We start from the raw sequence: 26,306 nt of genomic DNA on the forward strand, positions 1-26,306 counted from the left end.
TCGGACGCTGGCGATCGGATCTCTTTGCCGGCGAGTCTCTCTCGATCTCCCGCGCGCAAACTTTTTCGCCGAAGGAAACGGGAGAGGAAGTCGAGGGGGCCGACGGCGATCGGATTCGACGACCGGACTCGACGGGACTCGACGCGACGCGGCGGACGGGAAACACGGACACCGTTACGTTATCCTGTCGGTTTTATTAGCCATTTAGAAGGGCTCTCGGGCCCTATTCGCGGCCGCTTTAAAGGAGAGGGATCTGCTTAGCCGTAATGGCCCGTTCGCGTTTCACCTGCGAAATCGATCGGCGAAACGACGGCTACCTTAAAGCTACGGGTCTAGTTACCGCAAACCAGTCCGAAGTAGTCCCAGCGAGTACGGTCCGGTGACTCTCCCCGTCCATTCGCATTCTTCGTATCTCGTTATGCGAGTGCAAAGCCACCGAAGGCCATGGTCAAGTTCGATGCCGACGGCGTTGCACGGACGCGGCTCACTTTTTCTGTCGTTCGACGATCTTACTCCCTTCTCCATCTCTCTCACTCTCTCTCTCTCTCTCTCTTTCTCCGTCTATCTCTATCTCCCTCTTTCCCTCGTCTCTCGTCTGTTCAGGATCGGAGGAAAGAATGGGAATACTCCGCGGCACGTGGATTTAATTTCGTTCACGCAGAACGGAGCCCGTAGAGCGGTCCTCGCCGCCCCCTCCCCGGTTGCCCGGTTCCAGACGGCTCTCGTCGGATGCCTGACCGGTAAAAAAGATTCTCGCGTGGTTTACGCGTGACCGTGAAACTGATGTAACCGACGAGGGTAACCACCTGGCCGGTGTGGCCCGAGCACCGGAGTCATCCTCGCGAATGATCGATCCCTCGGAGCGAACCGGAATCGGGACGAGAGACGGAGAAAGCTGCGCGTAGATTAACGCGAACGCGACACAGCGGGCTTCTATCGGACGGTTAGAAGCTGTTAATTCCTAGTTCTGAGATAAGCTATCGCAGCCGAGCTTCCTCCGGATACCGGTTCCTCGTCACGGATAAATGGAGCGGTGTGTGTCAACAGGTTCGAGCGCGAGCTGATCTAGAAATTCCACGGTTGTCGATCGACCCCGAGCATCCTGGCCGTCGATGCTGTATCCCCGTGATCGCGGCCAGGCTTCCGTGCTACACACGCACACACACGCACACATACACACCGTGAGAAAAGAAGGATTTTCGCTGGGCCGCTGCGCGGTCGAAGTTTCCTGCGGGCACGTCCCGTCCGCGGTTCTATGCCTAGGCCGCGATATCAGCGTTAAGAGAGCAAGATAGCGGCTCACCTGCACGATCGAATATTCAAGCGGTCCCGTCTGCTCTCCCGGGTCCTCTCAATCACTGTCTCCCGGTGACGCTCCTTCCGCATGCCCGACGATCTCAGCGCGGATCTGAACACGAGGCTGTGGTCTATTTTCGCCGCGGGCTCCCTGTTCCTTGGTCTTCCCACTGGAATACCGGGACACGCCGCTAAGCGTGCGCATTTTCGAAACGTCGATTCGGTGCGGCCACGCGTGGCGCCAAAAAAGACGACCGCACGCGCGCACACCGCGCACACGATCACCGCCGTCCACACATACGCGACGGACGAACCCGAAACGACTGCGCGCACTTTGGGGAAAATCCGTAATTTCGGCTGGCAGATCACAGACGCGCACGTATCACCCTGTTAATCCGATTCCATCGGGGCCTGGTGTCGTGTATCGCACGGTCTCCCACGGGCCAGCGGAGAGAGCGGCCACCGAAGAAAGGAAGCGACCGCGGCCGGGAGAGGATAGCAGCGCAGCGCAATATCGTGAGAGACTGAGTCCGGTGCCTTCCACCTTCACTGGCAGCCGTTCTGCCTTGGAATGTGCCTTTGCCCCCTCGAGCCCCTCTTCGCTCCACCGTGCCGCTCACCGGGCCCAGGTGAGGGGCCCTCAGGGCCCCGACTCGAACGTCGCCGCTCCCCACGCGTCCCTGCCCCACGCTCCTAGCCAGCCTCGTACCCAGACACCGTCGATTCGGTCCTGGGACCGCGAATGTCAGGCCCACCCACTCGAGTGAGCTACGACCCGACCAACTGCATAGTCATACTGCATCGCGGGGCCCCACGGACGATCGTTGCCGCGGATTGCTCCAATTGCTCTTCGCAGAAACGAAATCCTCGCTGCTCGTATCGCTTGGGCGAAAATTTCAATTCGCTATTACGGCCAGTGAAATTGTAAGTGGCGCCCTTTCAACCAGTTAGCTGTTACGACCTCTTTCGAAACTGTGTACACAACATGTGTCGCGAAAACCAAGCGACGAGGAGTATACCACGAATTCCAGGACACTATGTACACTATTCTTTTTATTCGTATCTCTTTTGGTCGTTCGTTTTGCTTCGCCTTGACCTCCAAATTTGCGAATATTTTTCTACGCAGTACTTCTTTACACGATTTTGACTTGAAAAGGTTCGGACAAATTAATTCAATTTCCTATTCGTACGATTTAATTCTATTAATCGATTTATTTCCATCAACCACAATTTTAAAAATTAATTCGGTATTATTTTTCTGTGTATACACGCGCCGTCATTTTTTACATTCTTCCAGAAACGCCTCCACCCTATAAAAACAGAATTTCTTGTATGCCCATAGAGAACAGCTAACTGGCCAAGGGGCCGTAACGCAACACTGTCAATAGTCGCCTAGATTTATGACGTTTCCAGGTCGACGAATGAAAAATCGAGATCGGGGGACGACATTCGTCGGTTAGGTACTTTCCGAGGACCCGGACAAAGGTTCACGGACGACGGCAGGCCTAGGCGGTATCCGAGGCAGGTACTCCAGCTCGTGGTTAGCTCGGTTCATAACCGTTTAGAGCGTAGGGGTATAATTTTCAGGGAGGAAACAGCGACGCGATTCCAGCGTGCTCGAGGGCTTTCTGTTCTATTAGCGCGATTGTTTCGAGCGTGTAATGGCGGATAACCACCGCGAGCCTGATTACCCTTAAATTTAGTTATAAAAATTCCTCGCCGGTCGCGTGACGACGAGAGCGGGAGGCTTCTTATCGAGCGAGCCTCCATGGGAATTTTAGCGGTCTCTTACCGTTCGATGGTTCTTTAAGAACGTCCGCGCGACGAATAAATTAGTTGCTCGGGGAAAATTAGGATCGTAGGCGCGGGGTGGCTCTCGGGAGTTCCTAAGTCATACCTCTCGGTCGAATTCGGAGGGACTTCGCGAGAGGAGTCCTCCGGGGGGGAAGCTTCGTTGACCGAAGGGAAAGGGGACGGTGGTTCGAGGGCCACCGGAAAAGGCAACGGTCAGTGCAGGGTCCCGTGGGCAAACAAGAGGCCCTGAGGGTGGTTCCACGATGGTTAATCGGAAGGGTCTGGCGTTCCGTTTCAAAATATTTACTAATGCGCGGGACCGTGAAGAAACGGAAGGTCAGTTTTCGGTAACAATGTAAGCAAGGTACCATTCACGGTGAAACCTGGAAGCCGAAGGTAACCGAAGTCTCATCTATGGGAACAATCGCGATCTCTGAATCGAACGGTGGACACAATGGTCGTTGTAGATGCGTAGCGGTCCGTGCAGTCGATATTCTTGCGGCGCTGTTTCCCCTTCATTTCTTTTTCTTCTTTCTTTTTTTTTTCTCTCTTTCGATCGAGAAGGAAATATTTTGTCGCGGCGTCGAGAGTTCGTAGAGGTTTATAAATATCCGCGGTGGAAATTGATAGCCGCGTTTGGCCATTACAAGAAGCATTCCGCGAGAACGAGAGCGCAATTACCGGACATCGAGGAGAAAAGTGCCGCGAATATAATTTATTCCGCGAGATATTCTTTGATTGCAATATGGTCCGTGCTCTCTTTATTCGCATTCTTACGGTGCTCCCCGTAGAAAGAAAGAACTCTTCGGGCACAATGGACAGCGTAATTAACGGTCAAAAGTTTTTAGCTTCATTAATTACGCGAACACTTCAAACGATGCCATTATCATTCCGAGAATGCTGCAAGCAAAACGGTTCCCTGTGCATAATGTAGTTTCGTTTCTCCACGGCTTCGAGGGCCATTTTTTCTGAATCAATTCGGGGGCAAAATAAGAAATACGAGTGCCTTAATTGTGACGGTGTCCTAATTATATTAGAAAAAAAGCTGCCGGCGACCCGGCTAAATAATTGTCGTTCCTTCTCGACGCTCTATTCCCGCCGGAAATTGTTATTAACAAACTGACGGGAACGGAAGCTATTTGGCAATGTGGCGTAATGTTTCGTAAACCAGTCACGCGATACGGTCACTATTTCTTTTCAATGATATTTCCTAATTAACGGTATATTTTTTACAGAAAAAAAGCAATCGCGCGGACTTGTTAAAGTAACTCGACAAACGAAAAAAATTAATAGAAATTCAGTGGTAACCGGATCGATGATTCACAGTGGGTAACCGAGTCGCGGAACTTGTTTCACTAGACGGCATTGAGATGGCGGCACAATAGCCCGCCGACTGTACCAACATTGAACTTGTTAATTTCTCATTAAAAATCATAATAGCAACCTAGAATATTTTTAGATTTCCCCTGTCTAATTGGATATTAATTAATATCTCTGAAAGATCAAAATTCATCGAAAACAAAACGATCCTGGAAATTAATCAATTTTCAGTTAGCCAAATGACCCTCTCGATCGCGCGAAATTCCAAGCATTTTATGTAATTGTAATTCGATTTCTATTATTCGACGCAAACACCTGCCTCGTTTTTCCATCGTACCACGTCGCGTTCCGACCTTTATCGATGATGATTCGTGACGAGGTGACCCAGGGCCGCGGCTTGTATGTATATTCTTAGAGTACGCTCGCCGGGAGAATGTCGTTGTTGACGTTTTTTTCCCTCTCGTTAAGTTCGACGATATCGTTGGCTACCGGCTGGCATACCTCAGTCCCCTTTTCTCTTTCGGACAGATACGTGTAACACGTGTGTTCGGCACGGCCGTACTCGCCTCCATTTCGTAGATTATGTTTCGATCGTCCACCGAATATTTTAAGAGACAGTTTGATGGAGACCTACAATCTTAATCGACCTATTTTTCCTAACTTACACCCGGGTGCCTCGGTGACGTTGATTCCTCGCTCACCATCTTGTCCCTCTCGATAGTGCCGGCCCGTACCACCCTCCATGGAGCAGCCACCATCATCTTCTCTCGGTAAGCTTCGCATCAATCATCTTTCCATTCAATAATCAACTGCTTCGAACCCTTTGACAATGCATAGAGAAACAAAGCGTCCGAGGGTTTATTATTTCGGATTAAAACGGCCTCGGAAATAATTGTTGGTAACTGTTATATACGCGTCGGTTCTGAAGAATTTTGTAACAAAATTGGCTAAATTAAATTCAGAACATTAAATGTGAATGGAAAATAATTTTTATTTCGCATAAAGATCCTCAGTCTGGATCTCGCTTTATTTTACATGATAGATGTACATTAAATTTCCTTTTAAAAAGTATCGCGTTTCAATGGGTATAATATATTTAAGGAGAATTGTATTACTTTTTTCTATTACTTTAAACTTTACCTTACGTTTAGTGTACGTAAACGCGTAGAATTCAGGTAAACGAACACGCCGACAAAAATGAAATCTTCTCCGACTCCAGACTTTTGCGCGGAACTCACGAAAATGACTCGCAAAAAGACCCGCGCCGCACGGATACGAGACATTTTCGGTTTCCCATGCTCGACGAACCAAATCCGATGTCGGGACCGTTTTCAATCCCCGTTTTTCACAAACCGTACTCTAATTTCAAGTCGGCGCCGACCAGAAACTAGTCCGCGGACTCTATAGCGTCCCGGCCGGATATCCCGAGCAAGGGAGCACTGTAAATATCCGAAATTGCCAGCAACAGCGAGAGCTTCAGCTGGCGCGTAGTTCGGCGGTCCCGATCGATTTTCGAAAGGGAATCGAAGCAGAAAGAAAACGGCCCCAGCCTCGCCATCGATTCGTTCTCGTTTTTTCCTCCCCCCCCCCCTCCCCCGCCCCCCTCTTCCTCCGGCTCTCCTCCAGACCGAAATGCCGGAGAATTATGAGCGGGTTATGGTTTTACGAGGGGTCAACAGTTCGGCCAGGAAGCCGCGAGTCAGGAGCCGGAGGCCTTCGTATTCGGACCATTAGTCGAACGCGGCAATTCGTCAAATCGGGAGAAATGTAGTATCAATAACGTCCCGCAGCTGCTGCCATCGAAGCATGCATTTTCCTGACGCGCAAATTGCGCGCGCACAACCTCTCTCCTCGAGCCTACACGAGCGACAATTGTTTCCGATTTTCCTGATTCCTCCACCTCCTCCCACCCCTCTCCGGGCCCTCTCTTTCTCTCTCTCTCTCTCTCTCTCTCTGCCCGGGATCGCGAGCACGAGCCGATCCGTTTTTGTCTCGATGTTTTTTCCAGTTGTTTTGCCGCCGCGTAATCTGCCGATCGATCCTCCGATTGATACCGTCCTCCCGCGAATCTTCGCTTTTTTCCACCCCACGCCGGTGTAACGCGCTTTTAATGACCGGCTTCCACCGTCGCCGAACGCATTTATTCGGTTACATGATGGACTTTTCCCGACGACGACGACGACTTCGCGTGGTTCTCCTTGCAACGGAAATACACTCTGTTCATTCTTCGATCGCGTGGCGGTCCATGAAACAATAATTCATCGACAAAACTTTTGAAGCCATTCTTCAACACTATTCTTACAAAACCCACGTCAATCATAAATCATTAATCGTTTAATTTCCGATTATTCTAATAGCAATTTATTGATTCGATAATTAATTTTATTCAGCCTCAGAATAAATGTCTCGTCGTTACTTTTATAAAGTATACTGTAAAGTGGTTGCAGTCAGTGCTCCGTAAATCTCGTGTTACAAACCGGAGGAAAATGAACGCGTTTAGGGCAAAGTGTAAGGTGTAAGTTTATCAAAGGCAAGAGCTCTGACCACGGTCGTTGCAATCGTGGCGGCATAGTTTAGGAAATAGGCAGGGTGGTATATCGCCGATGGAATATCAATTTCTGGGGAACTATCGTATGACCCAATAATTGGATGATCCTCGCAGCATCACGATCAAATCGAAACGCGGCTGGAAGGCTCGTTTTTCATGGTTAGCGGCCGGCTAAACACGTGTCCAGATCGAGCCACGCGTCACCGTTAATTTCCTGCGGTTTCCATTCCCGAAATCGTGCTCGACGGAAGTCTTGGGCCGATGTGTGATGTTTGCGGATAAATCCTCGTGGCCTGCCAGAAAGCTGACCCCATCTCGCGCGTCCCCGATCTCTCTCTCTCCCTCTCTTTCTCTCTCTCTCTCTCTCTCGTTCGCAGTTCGACCCTCTTTTTCTGGATTCGTTTCTCTCTCTCCCTCTACCTCTCTCTCTCTCTCGCGCGGTCTATCTTGCTCTCTCCCTTCGACCGGTATCCTCGCTAAATAATAAATACGAGAGGGTTCTCCGGGAATACCCCGAGGGTGCCATTAGCGGGGTACAGGCCTCGGACCACCCTCTCGCACCCTTCGGAGCCGTCCTCCGGCTCGCACCGACCCCCGCAGCTCCTTCCACGACCCGAAACGCGAGTCTAATACACTTAGAGGCGAGACGCGGCGCTCCTCGCGTCTATGGACGGCGGTTGCGGGGGTTTCCAGGGGCGAGAGAGGAGGGAGGGGTGGGGGTGGCGCGCAGAAACGGGGGCTGGCACGGGGTGCGAGGGTCTCTCCGATCGCTTTATGGAGGCTGCTTTCTTTTCTTTCCCTTTCTTTTCGTTTTCTTCGGCTCGCTTGACGAACGAGCCTCGAATAGACGAATGTCTTAAAGTTCACGGGAAGGACCGCGGGGGCGGATCATATTTTCCGTCGCGGCTGCGGCGGCACCGGGGGGGAAATTCGTTTTCATTTTCTCGTGGCCCCCCGGTCTCCTTCCTCACCCGCGGAGGACGTTCTTTTCTTTCGGACTGTTTGCCAGCCGGAATCGAAGCCGCCATCGGTTTTTGGTTTGCCGGGGCTCGAAGACGGGCCGCGATTAAACCAACGGCGAAACGATCGAGCCGGATTCACCCGCGGAAGGAACGAGTATCGAGCGGAAAACTTTTAATCAGCCGCTTTCGTTTCTCTCGGTCTTTGGTCCTTTTTCCCCGTTCCTTCTACTTCTACTTCTTCTTCTTCTTCTTCTGCTTCCTTCTCATTCGGCTCTGTCCTCTTCCTTTTTCATCCGATCTTTTTCCACGGTCCGGTTTGGTGTTCGTTTCGGTCTCGGTCAGAATTCGATGCAAAGAAACATTGAAACGGCACGTCAGCCTCCGGATATCTGCGCCAGGCTTCCTGTAGATCTAATAGGGCGAGCCCGGGACGCCTGGAAAACGTTGACCACTCGCTCTAGCCGGTCAAACGGTTAATCGAGGCCACTGCGAACGCCAGCGGTTCTCAGCTGCTCCCCGCTTCCATTTACAAACTCGCGATACTTTGCAAACTTTCTCTTCCCGTAACCACGCTCTATCTTTTTTCCTCCCTCTCACTCTCTCTCCCTCTCTCTCTCTCTCTCGCTCTCTTTTTATCTCTCGTTCCACCTCGTCCGGCTTCATTAGGATAAACTTAAGGAGGCTGCAAGAATATTTCCCGCGCCACAAATAACAATCTTTTATCCTGGCTCGGGGAACAAGTTTCCCAACAGCGCGCCATCAATTTCCCCGCGGATTAATTCGAACAGCTCGAATGCACCGCTAAACGCGGGGCAAAAGCGACCGCCGTCAACCCGGCCTGTGCTCGCGTCTGTTTAGGAGACCGGCCGCATACGTGGCAGGTCCTTGCGCGCAGGATGGATGCATCGTCGTAGACAGGATCGAAGGACACAACGCATCGGGAACATGCAGCCGGGGAAACGCTAGGCGGCACGAGGGGTAAGTATCAATAATTGAGCACCATGGGGGTGGCTCCGGTTGGCCATTTAGCGGTCGAACGAAGGGGATGGTCCGCGGATACCCATGGTACGGGGATATCGGTGGATGTATCGCACGGCGAGGCCTGCTATCGACATGTCGACGATGCCAGGCCGGGGCTGTATATTCCACGATATAGGAAACTATCCTAGCCGCGATCATGATACGCGAAAATACCATCTGTCATACGGGGGTGCGTGCCAGACCCTGTCCCAGCGGCCGACCACCGCCGCCGCCACCCACTTTTCCCTTTCCGCCACGGATTTTTACTCGCCGCCTTTTTCTTTCCCTTCGCCCGCCGCTGGCTGGCACCGTCTTTCTCCCTCTTATCTGTATTCGCCCCGCGTTCCTCGAACTTTCTTCGGCCGGAACGACCGCCCCTTTGTTGCGGAACGTGTTGCAACGTTTGGAAAACGAACCCGAGTTTGTTCTCGAGCGTCTGCAATTTGGAATAAGTTCCCGGCATAATTAGCCCGGTCGAGCGACGAAGCTGATCCCACGGACGAGCCGTTGAACGCGTGGAAATGGCCAGCGAAACCAAAATGCTCGTTATTGTTGAATTGTCAGCGCAGGTATCTTTTCTCGGACAGATTCGTGTGACTTCGTACGATTTCGACGTGTTTAAAAACACGTGCGAAATTCAAAGTGAAAAATTAAACACTACCGACGGTAGCACTGTTCTTAACTTATTTTTCGTAATTTTCTTACTGTCGTGATAATAAAATATGGCGTGAGACTTAATTAAAAAATTCTACTATTCTTTGCAGCTCAATGAAATAATTATAGAAAGAAATACTTCTGAGAGCTCCGAAATCTTTTACACGAGTCTAACACGTTGTCATAATAGCGCAAAGGATTAATAGTAATTAGAGTCGATTGGCAGGAGACTGACAGACAAGAAAATGACACCAGAGGTTTCTCTAAATGATGGTATAGTTTCTCGTTCGACTTCGATCGGGTCTCCGTGCAGCCTAGCATAATCGGCAGCCGCTCGGGAATAAGTCCGCCGTCGAACCCGTCCTCCAATTAAGAGGTCCGATCGGCCGGATCGCGAAATAAATTGCGATCGTCGAAAAAGCGTGGCTAACCCGGGGTCCTATAGAGCCCGTCGTCGCGTCGAACAATGTGTACTTATCGCGAATACACTCTCTAATTGAGTGCCGAGTCCATTGTGCGCGGACTGTTCGTCTCCGATCCGCGATAGAATCGTGTCGTCATCCGGCTGGCAGAGCTATCGGAACCGAATATTAACGCTTCGCGCTCCCGTAACGCGCGCAGCGTTATTAAAAATAATCCAGCGCGAGTGGCTGTCCCAGCGACTTCCGCGATAATCAATAGGCTATCCCGGTGCCGGTTTTTCCCGCGTGCGAAAACAGAGAGAAAGCTGGCGGATCACGGGGGTACGTGTGTGCACGAGCGTGCACCGTCGTGTCGCCGTAGACTACTCGTCGGCGTTGCCGGTCGAGAGCTGTTCGAGGCGTGTTCACCGTCGAGGAGCGCCGACTGGAAAGGGTGAAAAGGGTGAAAGTCGATCGGTGAAAATTTCACTCGACGCGGTCTGGTGTCGCGGCACCGCTTCCGCGTTTTAACCCCCATTAGTGACCCAACCACCGAGGCAGTCTAGGTCCAAAAGCGGCGCGGGGAGACGGAGAGGACCGCGCGCGCGGTCCCCGGAGCAGTTTGGAGTTGTGCGGAGCAGCTCCGTTACACGGAACAACTTAATGTTATGTAAAAATAGCGGAGGGTTTCCCGTGCCGCGCCACACTTTCCCTCTTCCTCCGGCCGCCTCTGTATATTAATGCCGAGAACGCGAAGCGGCGCGCGAGCGCGCGGCCAGACGAGAGCCAGTCGAACCTCGAGCAGATGCTCGCCGCCGGAATATCTAAATAAATCCGCGCGCGTCGGCCACCCTTAAAATCCTCGAGTCGAATAAGTAATAACGCTCGCAGAGGCCGACGCGGTTGTTAGATCCGTCCCTTTTCCGTATTCCATCTTGCCCTCGCCTGCATAAGCGAGCGCTTAGTCCGATTTCGGGACTTTAATTGGCCCGGGGGAATTCCGCTGCGTGGACTTACTTTACGAGGAAACTTTTCGGGGATATCTCGCGGCCGCCTCTCCCACCCCCGCAACACCACTTGGAGACCGGCATATTTTTTTCTTGTCCCTGCCCGACAGCACAACCGGAGAGAGAGAGAGAGAGAGAGGGAGAGAGAGAGAGAGCCGTCGCGATGAGATACTCTTTCTCCGTGGCGAGATTTAATCAGTTTCGCCGTCTCTGCGCCCGATTATGCAATCGCTTTGATGCAACTTTGCCAACGAATCTACCACCGCGTCTTACCACCGCGAGGAAACAACCCTTTGCGCACCTGCGCAACTCTGCCAACTCCAGACGAATTAAATTCGATACTTCTACTAGACTCTGTGTGCCTTCGAGATTCTTTCTCCTTCGTTTCTCATTTTGGATGCCTGTAATATTCCGATGCACTAGTTTGTATATTCTACGCGCATTTTATACGAGCGCCGCAAATGCGGGTATTGCTCCTCGTATATTTTTGAAGATATTTCATGTAGACTTATGAGGTCTTCCTGTAGCATAATAATTTATTTTAGTAATTCAATTACCGTATCACTATGTATTATAAATTACTATCGAAGCTACCAGTGCCTTAGTAAAACGTTACAGCAGTCATTTTTCATTTTGTATCGTCCTCTATCATTTGATAAAGTTTGACGAGTAAGAGCCAGAAAGTTAAAAAATTGTTCATAGCAAATATTTTCAACCTATTGTATCCCAAAAATTCTAGTCGAATTCGTTACAATAAAATTGTGTCCGACGTAGCACTGAACGCGTGAAGAAAAGGTCCTCGTTTTAATGGACATCGCCCCTCTCTCTCTCTCTCTCTCTCTCGATGAAACGGGGCAAACGCGATTGAACAGGTGTTCGCGCGCGTCCGACGAGTCCTCTAATTCGTCCGAGAACGTCGGAAAGTCTTGGGCCGCATTCCCCGCATGTTTTATGCATCGCATCGCCTTGCTCCCGAGGCTCGAGCATCATGTTTCTTAATTGAGAGGCGGAAAAACGATTTCGAGCGACTACTGTCGCGCCCGGAGAGGGCGGGAAACACGCACTGCTGATGCACTTGCGGGGGCCGTAGGAGAGACGTCTCGCGTCTTCTCGGAACACTAATCCCGCGCTCGTGGAGGAACTTCCATGATAAAACCCGGATACGAACACCCCCGCCCCTCGCCGGGTTTAATACAAAGTTGTAAAATTTACGGGGCTCGTAATCGGGAGTGACTTTTCAGAAGACTGCGTTTTCTCTAGATACGATCATATCCGGTCTTTTCCGCTCGATGGTGTGTTGTTCCTGTGTTCACGGCGATCGGCAGCGTCCTGGTCTAATTTCCAGAACGCGACACATCAGCTATTTAGGTGGTCGTGCCCGGCGGCTCGCGATTTGTGCTCTGCGCCGTTTTCGTATGACTCCTGGCTCTTATATAGCGCGGGAAGCTCTCGCCAGGAGGGAGGGAAAATTGTCGGTCCGCCTCGCCGGGGACCGATAATTTACTGTATAAATGTATTCTGGGCAAGGTGAGGCGAACCCTCGCCGCGGCGTTAATGTTCAATGAGCTCGTGGTGCAGCCCGGCCCGATCGTTCGATACAATTTTTATTCGGTTCAAGCTGCGCTGCAGAAACCGCGGACCCTCCGCGTCTCTCTCGCCCTCCGCCGTCGCTCCCTTCCTACCTTCCCCCTCCCCCCCTCCCTCGTTACCGCAATTACACCTTGTTCAAATGTGTTACAACCAGACCGTGCGCTTCACACTCCGGATGTTTGACTTTTCCGCGCAAACCGCGCGAGAATCAACCGATTCGATCGTTCCCCGTTCCTATTAATTCATTAGCCTCCCCGGTGACTCGGTCTCCTATCCGTTTCAATATTTTCTTAGCACGTCCATTTTATCGAACGATGTTCTCTCGATTCTCATCTTTTTAATGACCCGGACGAGCTGCGTTAACCCTTTGCAATCGTAGACATTTTATCTCTAAATGCGAAACGGTTTCTCGCACCTACGGTATTTTCATTTTATACGATTTAATGCATTTTATGCGAATGATGTCGAATTTTTTGACTTACATAGTAGTTGCAGTTTTAACAGATTTTTGAGTACAGACGAAGCTCCAACTGATTAAGATGGCTGAAACTTTTTTTTAAAGGTCCAGATCGAAATAAAATTGCATTTCCGATGATCTTAAAAATAAATCTTTCAAATAGTAAATAGACTGTAAATATTTTTTAAATAGTAGTTACATATAAAAATAGTATTTTAAATACATGTTATTATCGCTACCATTAATACTATTTAAAAAAGAACCCCGGTACGAACTAGACATTGGAACGGCGAAAATCCTTTCAGCGCGTTCGATCCAGAACTTGGTCGGAATTCGGCGAGCTATTTCGAACGTTGGTCAGTTTTTCGGATTTTTGTGTGGCCAGGTGCGGCTCCATGGGTGCTCGGTGGCTCTTGAAGAGCAATTAGCCTTCGGTAATCGAGGGCTCTGGCCGGTTTTCGTAGGTAGATTAGCGGGTCCGTTGTACGCGCGTGCAAACACGCGAGAGGCCGTCCAGTTGATCGCAACGACAGGACGATTTACGAGGTTTCGCAGGGCCGGCTGTCGAGCAGATAGACCGAACGTGTCAATTACGATAAAGCTCATCGGCGATCGATGTATCTGATGAAATTATTTAGACGGCCGCTGTCAGGCAACGACGCGACGCGCAGCGCCGCGGCCCAGCCGGGTTTACCACGATATTACACGGGCGTCGCGTCGCGTCGCGTCGCGTCGCACCGATTCTATCGCAAATACAATTACTCCGGCTGTAAATACGTCCCCGCGTCTACTTTATTCGCGTACGGGCAATTACCGTCGAAAATTCAGGGTCGGCGGGGATAGTCGATTAAAATTTTATTACAAATTCGCGCGGCTGTAAAATTAATTGTTGATCTTGCCGCAAACGGGCCGACAACTTTATTACGCGGGCGAAACGACACCGGTTAAAAGGATCCGCTTCCGCTTTTAGTTCCCTCGGAAGTTAGGCGGAAACTTCGGATAGATGTTCGACATTCTTCGAGACTTCCCGGGGCTCGGCTCCGTCGAGCTCCCGCCGTGGTTTCCCCGGAGTAACGGGACTCCGACATTGTCAGTTTTTCAATGTTCAATTCCGGAGTTCTTAATCGAGCGGAGGTTCCGCCGTCTCTTTAACATCTCCCGGGCCGGAGCCTGTAATTTATCGGCTGGCGGTGGTGTTCGGGTGAACTTGTTGACTCTTCGGCCGGTCTCGTAACTTTCTTCTGTTTCTCCCGCCTCGCGTTCAACCTTTCGCCTCTTGTCTCCTCCGTGTATCGCGGTCGTTATCCGAATAAACATTTATCTTCTCCTCGAGCCGCCGCAGTTTCTCCTCATCCGATAAATAAGTATCGCAATCTTTGCCACTGTGATACTCCGGCGCATGCCAACCCCGCAAATCATTGCCCTCCGTACTGATCGAGAAACCATTGTCCCTCCTCTTGTCCCTTAACGGCGTCGCGCTGCTGCTGCTGCTGCTGCTCCTCTCCTTGTCGATCTCGGTCAGCTTCTCGAACAGCTTCTTCGCCCGCGATCCCTTTCTCATGTCCTCGCCGAAAGCGACTTCCTCCAGCTGCTCCTCGTTCGCCTTCCTCCACGACTGCTCTTTGTTCAACAGCAGAATCTCGTCCTCCACTTGGTCCTTGCCCGTTATCGGCTCCACCTCCGTGACTGTCCTCGTGAATTAGAATAAAATCGGGATACCTTAGCATATTCGACTGTCCGCAACAGCGTACCTTGTTCCGTCGATGCGCTGGAGCACTTCATCGATACGATTCCCGAACTGCGCGCACTGGAATCGTTGCCGTCTTTCCCCGATTCGTCGACGAGCACGTCGATCGACAATTCACTCCTGTGCGAAACGAATTGTATCGTTTCTTGTAGTTCAGTTTGATAAGCAGCGCATGCTTCAATATTTATATACCCCGTAACGAGGTATTATTTTTACGATATGTGAAAGGAGGTAGTATTTTTCTCACTAAATAATCATCACAAAGATCGTACAAATGAAAAAATGGTAAAGACTTGAAAATCGTGGTTAAAATAGTATCATGGTTAAATAATGTCAGTTAGCAAGATTCCGCGACAGTTTACAGGCAACCGCAGACCAAATTGAAATTGTCACTCCCGACCTCCCCCACGTACTTTCCCGTGCTCTGGTCCTCAAGGCTCTGTTTCTGATGGCCGCCGTCGCTCGTATCGATCATGTCCATGGAGCTGTAGATCACAGGTGCCTCGAACCCCTGATGGAACGGGGCCCAAAAATCTTTGTCCAAGTAGTCGCGTTTCTGTCGCGTCGCGGCAGCTTTGTGGCCAGCGCTCTTGTGTCGCGGCTGATCAATAGCACTCGCAGCTTTGTGGCGTCTCCCGCGATTCCTTTCACGTTTCCTTTTCGCTCTGTGCTTTTTACGACGCTTTGGACGTTTGTCCACGCTCCTGCCAGCCCTGCGCCCTGAAACCCCGTTACGCCGGCCTTTGTCACGCGGGCGGGAACACGCGCCAAATTACGTTACACTCGCGCAACCTGCGACATACTGTCTCGGTGATCGTCCCCGTCGCTCTTCTTAACCAGCTTCTGGACGTCGACGTTCGCCATCGGCGCGAATTTATCCGATTCGTCGAACGTCTCCTCGTCGGTCGTGTTCACCACGCCTGTTAGGTACTCGACGACTTCGGTGGTCGAATCCGTAAAAGACTCCGTAGAAGGCTTCGTAGAAGACTTCGTGGATGACGGCGACTTCTGCTTGGACTCGACGTACTGCAACATCGAATTCAGCTGTTTCTCCTGAAACAAGCAAGAATAAGATTTTAGCATAATCTCTTTTATAAGACAAGTGATACTTGATACTTGCCAAATAGTCGCGGACCGATTGGACCTTCAGCTTATCCGCTTCCGACAAGGCGTTGTAGCCTTTTATCAAGTCTCTCATCAAGCCTAGCTTCTTCTGCATCTCTTTCAGGTCTGCCTTCAGCTTCTCCTCGCTCGGGCCGCTTTGGAAGAGGAACTTTTCTTGCGGGAAGCGAACGACTGGTTCTATAGAGTGCACCAACGGCACCGCTGTCACCTGGAAAGAACAATAGGCGGCTCTTACAAATTCTCTCGGTTAATTCCAAGGCTGAGGAGACGTTTCAATGCCTGGTTCTGTGTTGTTTCTCCGGGGTTGACTTCCAGCATCCAAGCTAGAAACTCGGCCAGATCGGGCGGCAAGGACACGCACGTCTTCCTCTCAACCTCGTCGAACACCAGCCGGTTCAGGAGCTGCATGACTTTCTTCATCAGCTCCTCCGTGTGTTTGGTCTAACGGAATTGAATCGTTTCCTTTCGTCTCTGGCAGAACGAACGATAAGAGTTTACTGGGCTCTCTCACCTCTGTGTCGTCAAGGACCTGTCGATACCTCTTGTTGGTTGCGATAGCGACGTCGGTCTTGTAGTTTCGATAGAGCCCCGGGCCCAGCGACGCCTTCAGGTCCTGGTTCTCGCGCACCTGGACAATTTCGTCGGAGATTCTTTACGTGAAAGAACGCGCTCCGACCGAAGATCAGGGACTACCTGATTGTAAACCTGCTCCACAATCTTCCCCGCGAGCTCACCGTGAAGGGCAGCGTCCATTTGAGACTCGTCCTGGACGTTGTCCGCCGCCAGGAGCATGGACACCATCTTCCTCTGCTGATCCTGTGCGTTCTAAAAAATTTCAGTCCAAATAAGTCGGTTCGCCGATCGCGACAGCGTAAAATAGCTTTACATTGACGTCAGCCATTTTCTTGCGATGCCTCTTCTCTTGAAGATGCTGTTGACCATCCTGGAGCGCTTTCGCCTCGCCGTGATCAGTTCTACTTTTCTTAACTTCCGCGTGATGCTTCAAGTCCTTCGGCCCTCTTTTCTTGTGCTTGTTCTTGCGGTCCTTCGCCTTCGAGTTCTCGGAGTGTTTCTTGCGGTGCCTTCGTTTCCTGGTGTTGCCCGACTTCTTCTGCTTGTGTCCCCTCTTCTTTTTCTTCTTCTTCTTCTTCTTCTTCTTGAGTTCTCGAGCCTTCTTCTTCTTTTTCTTGTCCTCTTTCTTCGCCTTGGGGCTTCTGGCGACCTTCGTGTAATGCTTATAATCGACCGGTTCCTCTGGATAATTGTACTCGAGGTCAGTGTCGGAGTCCGAGACCTGCAGGAGATCCACCTGCTCTTGATCCCGCGCATACCGATCGCGATCGGCACCGTCAAAGAAGTCCCGACGCTCGCTAGCATCGTGAAGAGGATCTGTCTCCCGTCTGACTCTGGTATTGTCCTTTATCCCTGAAGTCTGCTTGCTCGGAGCTGGATCGACGCTGAACCCGACCTCCGAACTTTTAATTTTTGGATTGTTCGAGCTGCTCCCGAGCAGAGAAATTTCCGTGGAGGAGGACTTTTTGGTTACGTTGGACCGCGAGTCGACGTCTTCGATGGTCTTCAGACCTCTGCCCAGCCTCACAGAAACGTCCTCGTCGAGATCGTCGACCCAGTCCGACGGCTCCACGAAGGACTCGTGCAGATCCCGCGGGCTAATTACCGTTTGTTTCGGCCGATCCAGATTTTGGACTTGTTCCCGGCGGAACTGGGCTGCCGCTGGCACCGGATATTTACGGGTTTCGTAAGGGGACCGCGAATCTGTGTCAATATATTGCCGTCGGCCTGTTAATGACCAGTCCGCGGCGTCCTTTGCCCCGACCGCGTCGTTTCCGCCTTCTCCGTTCACCTGCGATTCAAGGTTTATAGAGCGAAAGGAAAGTAAGTCGGGGCAATAATTTATCGGGAACGCTTTGGTACGGTTTTTCACCTTTTGTAGAGGCGGCTCGCCGTCGGCCCCGATACCGCCCGGTCCTCGTAACTTTCCCGCGGTGCCGTTCGCTTGCTCCGACCCTCCTTTAAACATATCGTCCGTGCTTTTAAGGGCGAAATAATTACTACGGGAAACGTTGCTAGCGGCCGGGCTTTCCAGCTGTTGCGACGGCTCGAGCGGGTACGACTCCTCCGTCGTCTCTCTGCTCCTCGATCCGTCGCGCGCCAACAACAGTGGCAGCAAGTTCGGGCTCGAGTCTGTCACGGTGTTAAAACATTGATATTCGTACCTCGCCGCGTCGTGGATGACACTAAAGAGTCCACCGGATGCGAAGAAATCGCGCACGCGTCACGGCTGCTGACAGACGCAAGTGCCACGGATATCGGAAGAGAGGAATGAATACACTCGTTAATTATCAAATTCAGGGGTGAAGTTTGTTGTGATTCGTGTCATTTTTTTTAAACAAATTGTCCCGGTTCAGTTTGCATTTTTATATTAACACATTAAGGGCGGGAGTCGTAGTGCTACGATTTATGTCGACTGTAGCTTAAAGGTAGGAGTCGTATTAGTACGGTTTGCAACCTCATTGCGCAATCCATGCCCAATCCATGTGCACTTTACATTTGTATTTAGTATGTTTTGTGGTTTGAAGCGTTACCTAGCATACTTTCGTCAAGATGCCCCGCCTTTAATGTGTTAATAGGTTATTGGAATAACGACGTCGTTATTCGAATAACGAGTAACGGTGAGGATACACAAGATGTTATAGTATAATGGGCAATGGATCTAGTGTAACATAACGGCGGAGATAAAACCGCTTGATTAGGGAAATAAGAGAGTAAGAACCAATCGTGCGTACACGAATTTCAACTCGACACGAATTTGACGTTTACCGGAAGCTGAATTGTCCTTTTCTCTCGGCTCCACAACAAGATTAATCGCGGGATCCTCTTTGTCCTCGAGCTCTTGGTACAGTCTCTGATCCCCCTTGATCCTCGGCCTGATCTTCACCTCGTCCTCGCTCCAGTCGTACAGCTGTTTCATCTCCTCGTACAGCGGTTCTACGCTCTCCTTTCCGTCGCTCCTGCAAGGTAAGAAACGACCGAATCGCGAGATCGTAACATCCAGATGACAGCGAAGACGATACTTGGGATCCATGCACTGGTAGTCGTCGATCGATCCGGGAACCTCGTCCATGCTCATGACGTACTTCATCGGCCGTAGTATAGCTTCGTCCAAGAGGTTCATTTCTTTCTCTTCGCGGCGCACGTTTGACCTGAGCAAACATCGGCCAATTTAGCACAGACTAAACACAGCCTTCAGCCTGATCTAACCTGCCTGATTGGTGCCGCGATCCGTCCTGAAGCACGTCGAACGTCTCGACGTTGGACAGGCCCGAGGTCTCGATCGGTTTTGGTGTCGTCACGGTCTCGTTCTTTACTTCGTCGGGTAGATAATACTGTACCGGTGTCTTGTTCTTCATTTTCTGCTTACGCCTCCACTGCTTCTCCATTTCCTTCTCTTGCTGATCGTCCTTGACCGGCGGCGAAGCGGCTTCTGTCGCGGTTGAAAAGTCAGTCAGCATTTTAGCGGCCTGCGTCTCTCTCTCCCTGTCACGGTGGTACAGCGGAGCGGTCGACAACGAGAACGTTCTCGAGATCCGACTTCGCGAGACCATAGCGGTTCTGAACTTTCGACGATCAGGAAGCGCTCGCGCGTCATTTACCGAGCCCCAGGTTCGAGACGATCGCGTTCTGCTCGGAATTTGTTTTAACCGGTTCCTGGTCGCCAGTGGCGTCGCGAACTTGTTGCTCGACATCGTCGTCGTAGTCGTAGTACGCGATGAACTCAATCGGTTCGCGTCGCTTTCTCACGCTCTCTCGCTTCGTCTTCTTCTTCTTCCCCAGCTTGTCCGATATCAGCACGTTCACCTTCGCCTTCCCCTTATCTTTCATCGCCGACCGCAGAGTCCTCAGCGACTCCACGCTGTTCTCTGCGACAAGCAACGCGCGTTAATCCTCCGCGAGGACTCTCGGATCAGTCGCCGAACTTTATCGCGGGCTTTAAAGGGTATATTCCGATGACGGGGTCAAAGGGGACCTTCCTTATATATAAAAAAATATACTGTCACGGCGTTAAGTTGAAAGAGCAGTTTTTGACCCATTTTCTCTAGTTAACGATTTATAGAAATTCCGAGAATAATTTGAAATAAAAGATATACGATTAAAAAGAATTGATGAACGAACGCGAACATAATTCGTTCCATTTCGAACGAAGAGGTCCGTCGTCCGAGTGTTAAAGAAGCGAAGAATCTCGCGAAACACCGTGTTCAAAGTGATCAAACTAACGAGCGCGTAAAACGCTCAGCGACGGGAACAATCTTATTTGCGAATTCTGGAAATAGCGAGGAGCCGGGGAAAATGACTTACCAGCCTCTCCAGCCTGCCGCGTGTCCTCTTCCATGTCGTAATTCGATTCAGCATTCTCAACGTCGTCGTTCGAATACTCCACGTACTGCAGTATCCTCCGGCCGAATGCATCATTCAATTTCAGATCGGCCACGCCGTCGGGAACTATCACTATTTCACGATACTTGGTCTTTTTACCTCCCTCGTATTGTTTAAGATCGTCGCTCGGCGCGGAGGAGCTGACGTCGGTCGGAGACGCGGCCGCCTCGGCCGGTGCATCATTGTTCTCGGTCAATTTCCCTTTCGTATCCTCTTCTGGCTGCTCCTCGCGGCTCTTAACTTCGTCTCCGGCATTTTCCTTGCCCAGCGACGTCCCGTCGGTGTTTATGCCGGTCCTGCCGCCGGTAGAATCGTCGTAGAATACTCGAGGGCCGTCTTTGTCCCCATTTATCGGCGATTCTTTGACAGTTGCCGCGTTCGTCGGCTCTTTGCCGTCGCTCAAGAACGCCAAGCTATCTTTAAACATATCTCCGTTTTGTTTGCCAAAAATGCCGGCTGCCTCGTTCAGCGGAACGACGTCGTGCTTCCGATCCTTGGCGTCGGCCGTGTCCACCAGAGACTTCACCTTCACGTTGTAGACGGTGGAGACCGTTTTCTCGGGCTTGCCGGCCTCGTTGCCCAAGACCAGCTTCTTCCGTACGTCCAACGTGTTCAAGACGAACGGTGTCTCGTCCTTGGAACCGCGGCTGTTGCTGAACTGGATCGTGTCCTTGTTCTCCGACTTCAGGAGAATATTAATATTTCCCGATTCCGGGCTCGCCCGCCGTTTCTGTGACAATTTCCCAGGCTCGCTCTCATCGGACCCGAGCGCCGCCTTTGTCAGCTCGCTGTCCTCGCTCAGACGCCCCTGAGGTTCGACCACTTTGATCGCCTGTTCACCCTCGGCCGAGACGGTCTCCTCGGTTTTCTTCGCCGCCTCTTCCGAGCTCGGACCGGCCGAGCTCCTACCAGCCTGCAATCCATTCGAGGCTGGCCCAAAGGTTCGCAAAGAATTTCCCACGAGATCCTCGCCCTTTTCCTCGATCCGCGGCGACCTGTCCTCCATCGCGTTCGAATCGCGCCGAGACAGGCCTCGCCTATTCCGATCGCTATCCGAGCTGAACAGAACATTGTCGAACATCGCCTCGTCTTTCTCGCAGCTGACGCTCTTCCGCGGAATCTCCGCGTCGTCCTCGTCCGAGCGATGCTTCTCGGACAGAACCCCTTTGCTGCGTCTCCGCTTGCGCTCGTGCAGCTTCCTCAGGGCCTCCTCTTCAAGGTACGGCACTCCAAACCCCGCGCGATAAAACAGCTTAGGGTTGCTCGCGCCGTTGCCACCTTCCGTTCTCTTCGTTCTCCAAGCTTTCCGGTTGCTCCTGTCCTCGAGATCTATCTGCTCGCGTTTTCTCAAGTCGGCAGACGGTGCCGAAGACTCGAAATCGGCTGAAAGCGATCAGCGAATGATATTCGAGGTGCGGGCGGATCAATTGGAATTGGAACGGAAAGCGAGGCGTTACCTGCGTCTTTGTCGTCCTCGAGCATGTCGTGCTTTTTCTTTCCACGGACTTTCTGCTCGTCGACCTCCTCGTCGGCCTCCACGTTCCTGGCGGTGTCGTGAACCTTCTTGTCGGCCTCGTTCAGGCTCTTCTTCAATTGCAACAGCGTCTCTTTGAGCGCCTCCAGCGACGGCGACGCTTCCCGGTCCTTTACGCCTTTTGAAAAGAGAGAGTAAGATCACTCCATTCTTTAAGGATCCGCCGAAGATTCATCCAGCGCGAGAGTTAACGAACCTCTGGCGAGGAGATGATTCCTCGGATCGACCTCGTAGTCGCGTATCCATCGATCCCTCCGCTTCTCCTCGTCCGGCTCTTTCGAATTCAACCAGTCGCTCAATGAGCAGATGTCCTCTGTCTTGGTCCAATCCTTGGGCACCGTGTTGTACAAGGGTTCGGCCGTCTTGATCTTTGAAGACGGCTCTCCTGACCCTGGCACACTGAAAGATCGCGCGCAGTCGAAACTGTTTGATTGTGTAACGAGTCTATTCGCGGACCTCTTGACACCTAGCGGGCTATTTTGATGCGAGCTAGCTTAAACGAAAGCTGGAAGCGTCTGCTTTAAGATAAGAATTATTTAGATCGCGATAAAGTAATGTTATCGTTTTAAAAAATTAAAAGGAATCGAGGTTTGTCATCGTGGCGTTTACAAGATTTAAAGGGGAAAGTTTGGATATATTTTAAGATACTTTTCTGTAGAGCTATTATTATGCAACTTAGCTCAGATAAAAGCTGGAATTTCTTTTTTAAAACAGGGTAGTTTTGGCAGAAATTGTACAACAAATCCGTGGTATAGCAACGAATATTCGGCACTATATCTTTTTACAAGAAAACGCGAACGGACTTGTTACACAATCTAGTGCAATAAGCTTTCGGTTATCGATTTCGTACCCATTTTGCGAGTCGTCGAGGTCCAAGTCCCTTCGAAACATCGAGCTGTCGTAAGATCTCTTCTGCCTCAATTTACCACCGTGATGATTCTTCGCCGCCGCGGCGGGTTCAGACACGCGCGACACCTCCGACGGCGACCTTATCGAAGAGTGTGCCCAGATCGGAATTACGGCGAAGACAACGATTCAAACACATCTTTAATTCATGACGCGGCAGGTAGCTAACACCAGCCCTACGAATCGATTCCGGAACTCACTTCTGCCAATACTTGGCGCGATTAGCCTCGTGCACGGCCTGATCTATCCACTTGAAGTCGTCCTGTGCTCTGAGAACGTTCTCCAGGAACCTGTTCAACGCCGCGCTGTTCCCGGTGTTTGCCTTCGACGATTGAACACCGCTGTGGACTCGATTGCTCTTTCCCTGCGCGAAGAGAAACCCGACTTGATCAATGGGACAAAGGGCTTCGTCGCAAAATTGCAGTCGCAACCTGTTGTCCCCGCTGACTGATTCCCAGTCCTGGCGAAGTTTCCGACCGTTGCGCGAACGGCTTAAAGCTTCATCTACATCTACAAGACTCGACCTATTAGATCTTTAAGCGACGGAATCGAATCAGGAATGACGGAGAACCGACTACGAAGAATCGAATCTGTAGTGTTTGAGTTTTACGAGAGTTTGGTAACGAGGTCTTCGCGAGGACAGATCTGAAGTCTACGAACGCGTTCGTAGGTCTGATAAAGATTACATATTTTTTGACAGTTTGAGACTTTATCTGCTTGCCCGATGCTCTATCTATTAGATAATAGACTCCTTAAGCTGCACCATTGACCCTAAAGTAACAAATTAAAAGAGTTTGATTTCAGTGCTTGATAGAGAACTTTGTTAGACCAAGCCTATTATCTTTGATTCTTCTTAGCAAGGGGTACATATTTCTCTTTAGTTCAAAGCTTCATGTTCAAGGACTAACCTATAGAGCCCTTGATCTATAAAGTACATAATTAAATCAGAACTGAAGCATAGAAATCGAAGCTATAGAATTCGACGTCTACGATAGATCCAGATCTCGTCTCTTCGAACACCTCTGCAAGCCAGGCAAATATTACACATTCGTTCGAAATTGCACCTGGACGTCCAGCTTCGACCAATTAGATCCACGAGCGATAAAAATCGCATCTAAAAAAAAGTTCGAGGTCCGTGAAAGGCGGAGACGTTCGCGGGCGAGGACTGGTGGGTGTCTGAGGGGGATGTTACGCAGGGAGCCGGGCGGTGTCCTGTCGCTGACAATTCTGCGGCTGTAATAATAATAGCGGGCGCTCGCGCGGTGTCCGTTACGCATCGTCGTCCTTTTTCCAGCGCGTACGACGCGGCCAAGACAATGGGATTGCACGCGGAGAACGCGCGGGGCAGCCGCGGATACGGGCACGGTGTTATTAAAAATTCACTCCCTCTAGCGGCTGAAGTGGCCTCTGGCAATCTGCATCTCATTCCCGGCGGGCCCTTGTGCCAGCCAGCCATCAGGTGGCTGCCAGCACGCGGGAAAAAGGGGTGGAAAGCCTCGACCGTGGAAACGCCAGACCCGTAGGAAGGAAGGGTGCCGCCGCTGCTGCTGCTGCTGGGCTGTGCCGGTGCCTGCTGCCCTTACCAGCCACCACGGTTGGCCTTTTCGCCCGTCGTTGTCGTCGTCGACGCGCGGTCGTCGACGTGGTCGTCGGGTGGTCGAGGCGCCGAACGAAAAAAAACAGAAAAGGAGAAGTCTTACACCCAATTACACGCGGCATTTAACTAAATAAACACTCGCCGCCTTCGTTTTCCAACCCCTGCCCGTGGCCTGTCGCCGGCTCCCGCTGACATTTTTCTCCGTTTCCACGGACCTTAATGAAGTCCCGCTTTAATGTACTTTACTTTGTACCGCTTTTTTCGGGGACATTGTTTGCCCTGGAACGTTGCGAAGATTTCGACCAGCCCTTTCTCTCTCCCTCTCTCTCTCTCTCTTTCTCTCTCTCTCTCTCTCTCTCGTTTCTCTCTTGGGCGTATACCTTCGCCACCGCGCTCATCGCCTCGCCCGCAATGAAACTTGATATTCCCCTGTGATCACTTGTTGAATGTTATGTAAATCCTCCGCTTTCATTTGCCACGGCGAGGTGTGCGCGTGCACCTGTTATTGGCCCGCGGTCCGCGATTCCTTGTTTTACGAGCTTCGCATCTAGACCGGCCGACTGAGATCTCGAACACGAGAAACGTTTACCGCCCTTCTGCTGTCGTCGTTCGAACGGGATTCCGTTCAAAAAATAGCCGACTCACGATTCTATTAAATCCTCTGTGCTCACGTGCCCAGGCGTGGGGTGCTCTTGAAGCGTCTGACCGAAGCGCGACGGACAGCAGCCTCCACAGACGTTCCTTCTCGGACACGTTTTAATCTCTCAAGCGTTAATTTCTTTTCGCGGGAAACATATTGTTCGGCCGACTTTGTCTTCGCCGGGTGGCAGGCTTCCCTTCGCCACCTACTACTCCCTCTCTCTCTCTCTCTCTCTCTCTCTCTCTCTCTCTCTCTCTTCTCAGCGATTCGTCCTTACGCCGGATGACAAAATGACAAAGGGGTGGTCGCCCCGGGCCAGCGATATTACCGTTTCCGTTTCGGAACTATGCGGACTGTCTACGCCCCTCCGGCCCCCCCGCGTATTACGCCCGAAAACGTCTCGTGATTGATTATGCTCGCTGTACTTTTGGCTCCTACCGCCGCCCCCCGTTTGATGGAGAGACGGCGAAGGCGACCGGCCCCCGCGATCGAGACGCTCTCCCGAGTCCTCGAACCACTCGAAGACAGCCGTACTCTGCGAAGATTTACGGGAGAATGATTCCTCGGGATACAATGACTTCAAAGATTCCCGCGGATAATTAAATGGCGAACGGCGAACTGGGGGCTGCGTTACGTTTTTGTCGTCGGTGGGTCTTCGTGTAAAATGAAAATCGTCTATTAATTGCGAAGAACTTGAATAGGAATAAATATAATTTATCCAAAGTCTAGTTGTCAGTGCAATATTCTGCAGTCACTGTTCAACAGTCACAGTGTTCAAACGCAAATTAATGTTAGCAATTTAACTATCACAGAAACCACCTCGTAAAATGCACCAAATTAAATATTTCATAAAATTGACGAGTTAAGTTGAACGATATCAATTACATTTTTAATGCACCTCGTACAGTGCACCAAATTGAAATATTTTAGAATAATGAAAAGTTAATTTTTCCAACATTAATTACATTTTCAATGCTTCATGGAATCACTAATGTTGCACAGTGTTTCGAAAAATAAGTTCTCTTTCATCCGACCCAATTTGTGAGAGAAAATATTTAGTGAAAAATATTATTCATGCTATTGTTACAGTACGCCATCTACCAATTTCCCATAAATGTATACTCCTAAAATAAAACATTATCTAGCTATCTAAATAATTGTTCTACTCATATACGACGCCGTATGGGTAGCCTGAACGTTCTGAAATTTCCTCACCATAGACTCGCGGTCTTCGTGGTGAGAAGAAAGCTCCG

At 50.9% G+C, this 26,306-nt stretch overlaps 1 protein-coding gene across 1 annotated transcript; it reads right to left on the reverse strand.

Annotated features, from left to right (window-relative positions):
* Positions 1–14,310: 14,310 nt before the first annotated feature.
* LOC144467907 (uncharacterized) lies at positions 14,311–19,072 on the reverse strand. The gene is made up of 9 exons (XM_078176899.1): positions 19,058–19,072; positions 16,615–16,737; positions 16,433–16,549; positions 16,191–16,362; positions 15,917–16,149; positions 15,600–15,849; positions 15,210–15,516; positions 14,801–14,916; positions 14,311–14,735 (listed from the first exon to the last, which is right to left on the reverse strand). The coding sequence occupies exons 1-9, from the start codon at positions 19,070–19,072 to the stop codon at positions 14,311–14,313; spliced, it is 1,758 nt and encodes a 585-aa protein (XP_078033025.1).
* Positions 19,073–26,306: the final 7,234 nt, after the last annotated feature.

Source organism: Augochlora pura, chromosome 3 (assembly GCF_028453695.1).
Source record: "Augochlora pura isolate Apur16 chromosome 3, APUR_v2.2.1, whole genome shotgun sequence".
Taxonomy (NCBI): Eukaryota; Metazoa; Arthropoda; class Insecta; order Hymenoptera; family Halictidae; genus Augochlora; species Augochlora pura.

Coding starts and splice junctions, on each gene's coding strand:
- LOC144467907 (XM_078176899.1), bottom strand. Junction 16,150..16,190: donor ACAGAACCAGGCATTGAAAC/GTCTCCTCAGCC, acceptor AATTTGTAAGAG/CCGCCTATTGTTCTTTCCAG. Junction 15,850..15,916: donor AATCGGTCCGCGACTATTTG/GCAAGTATCAAG, acceptor TGCTTGTTTCAG/GAGAAACAGCTGAATTCGAT.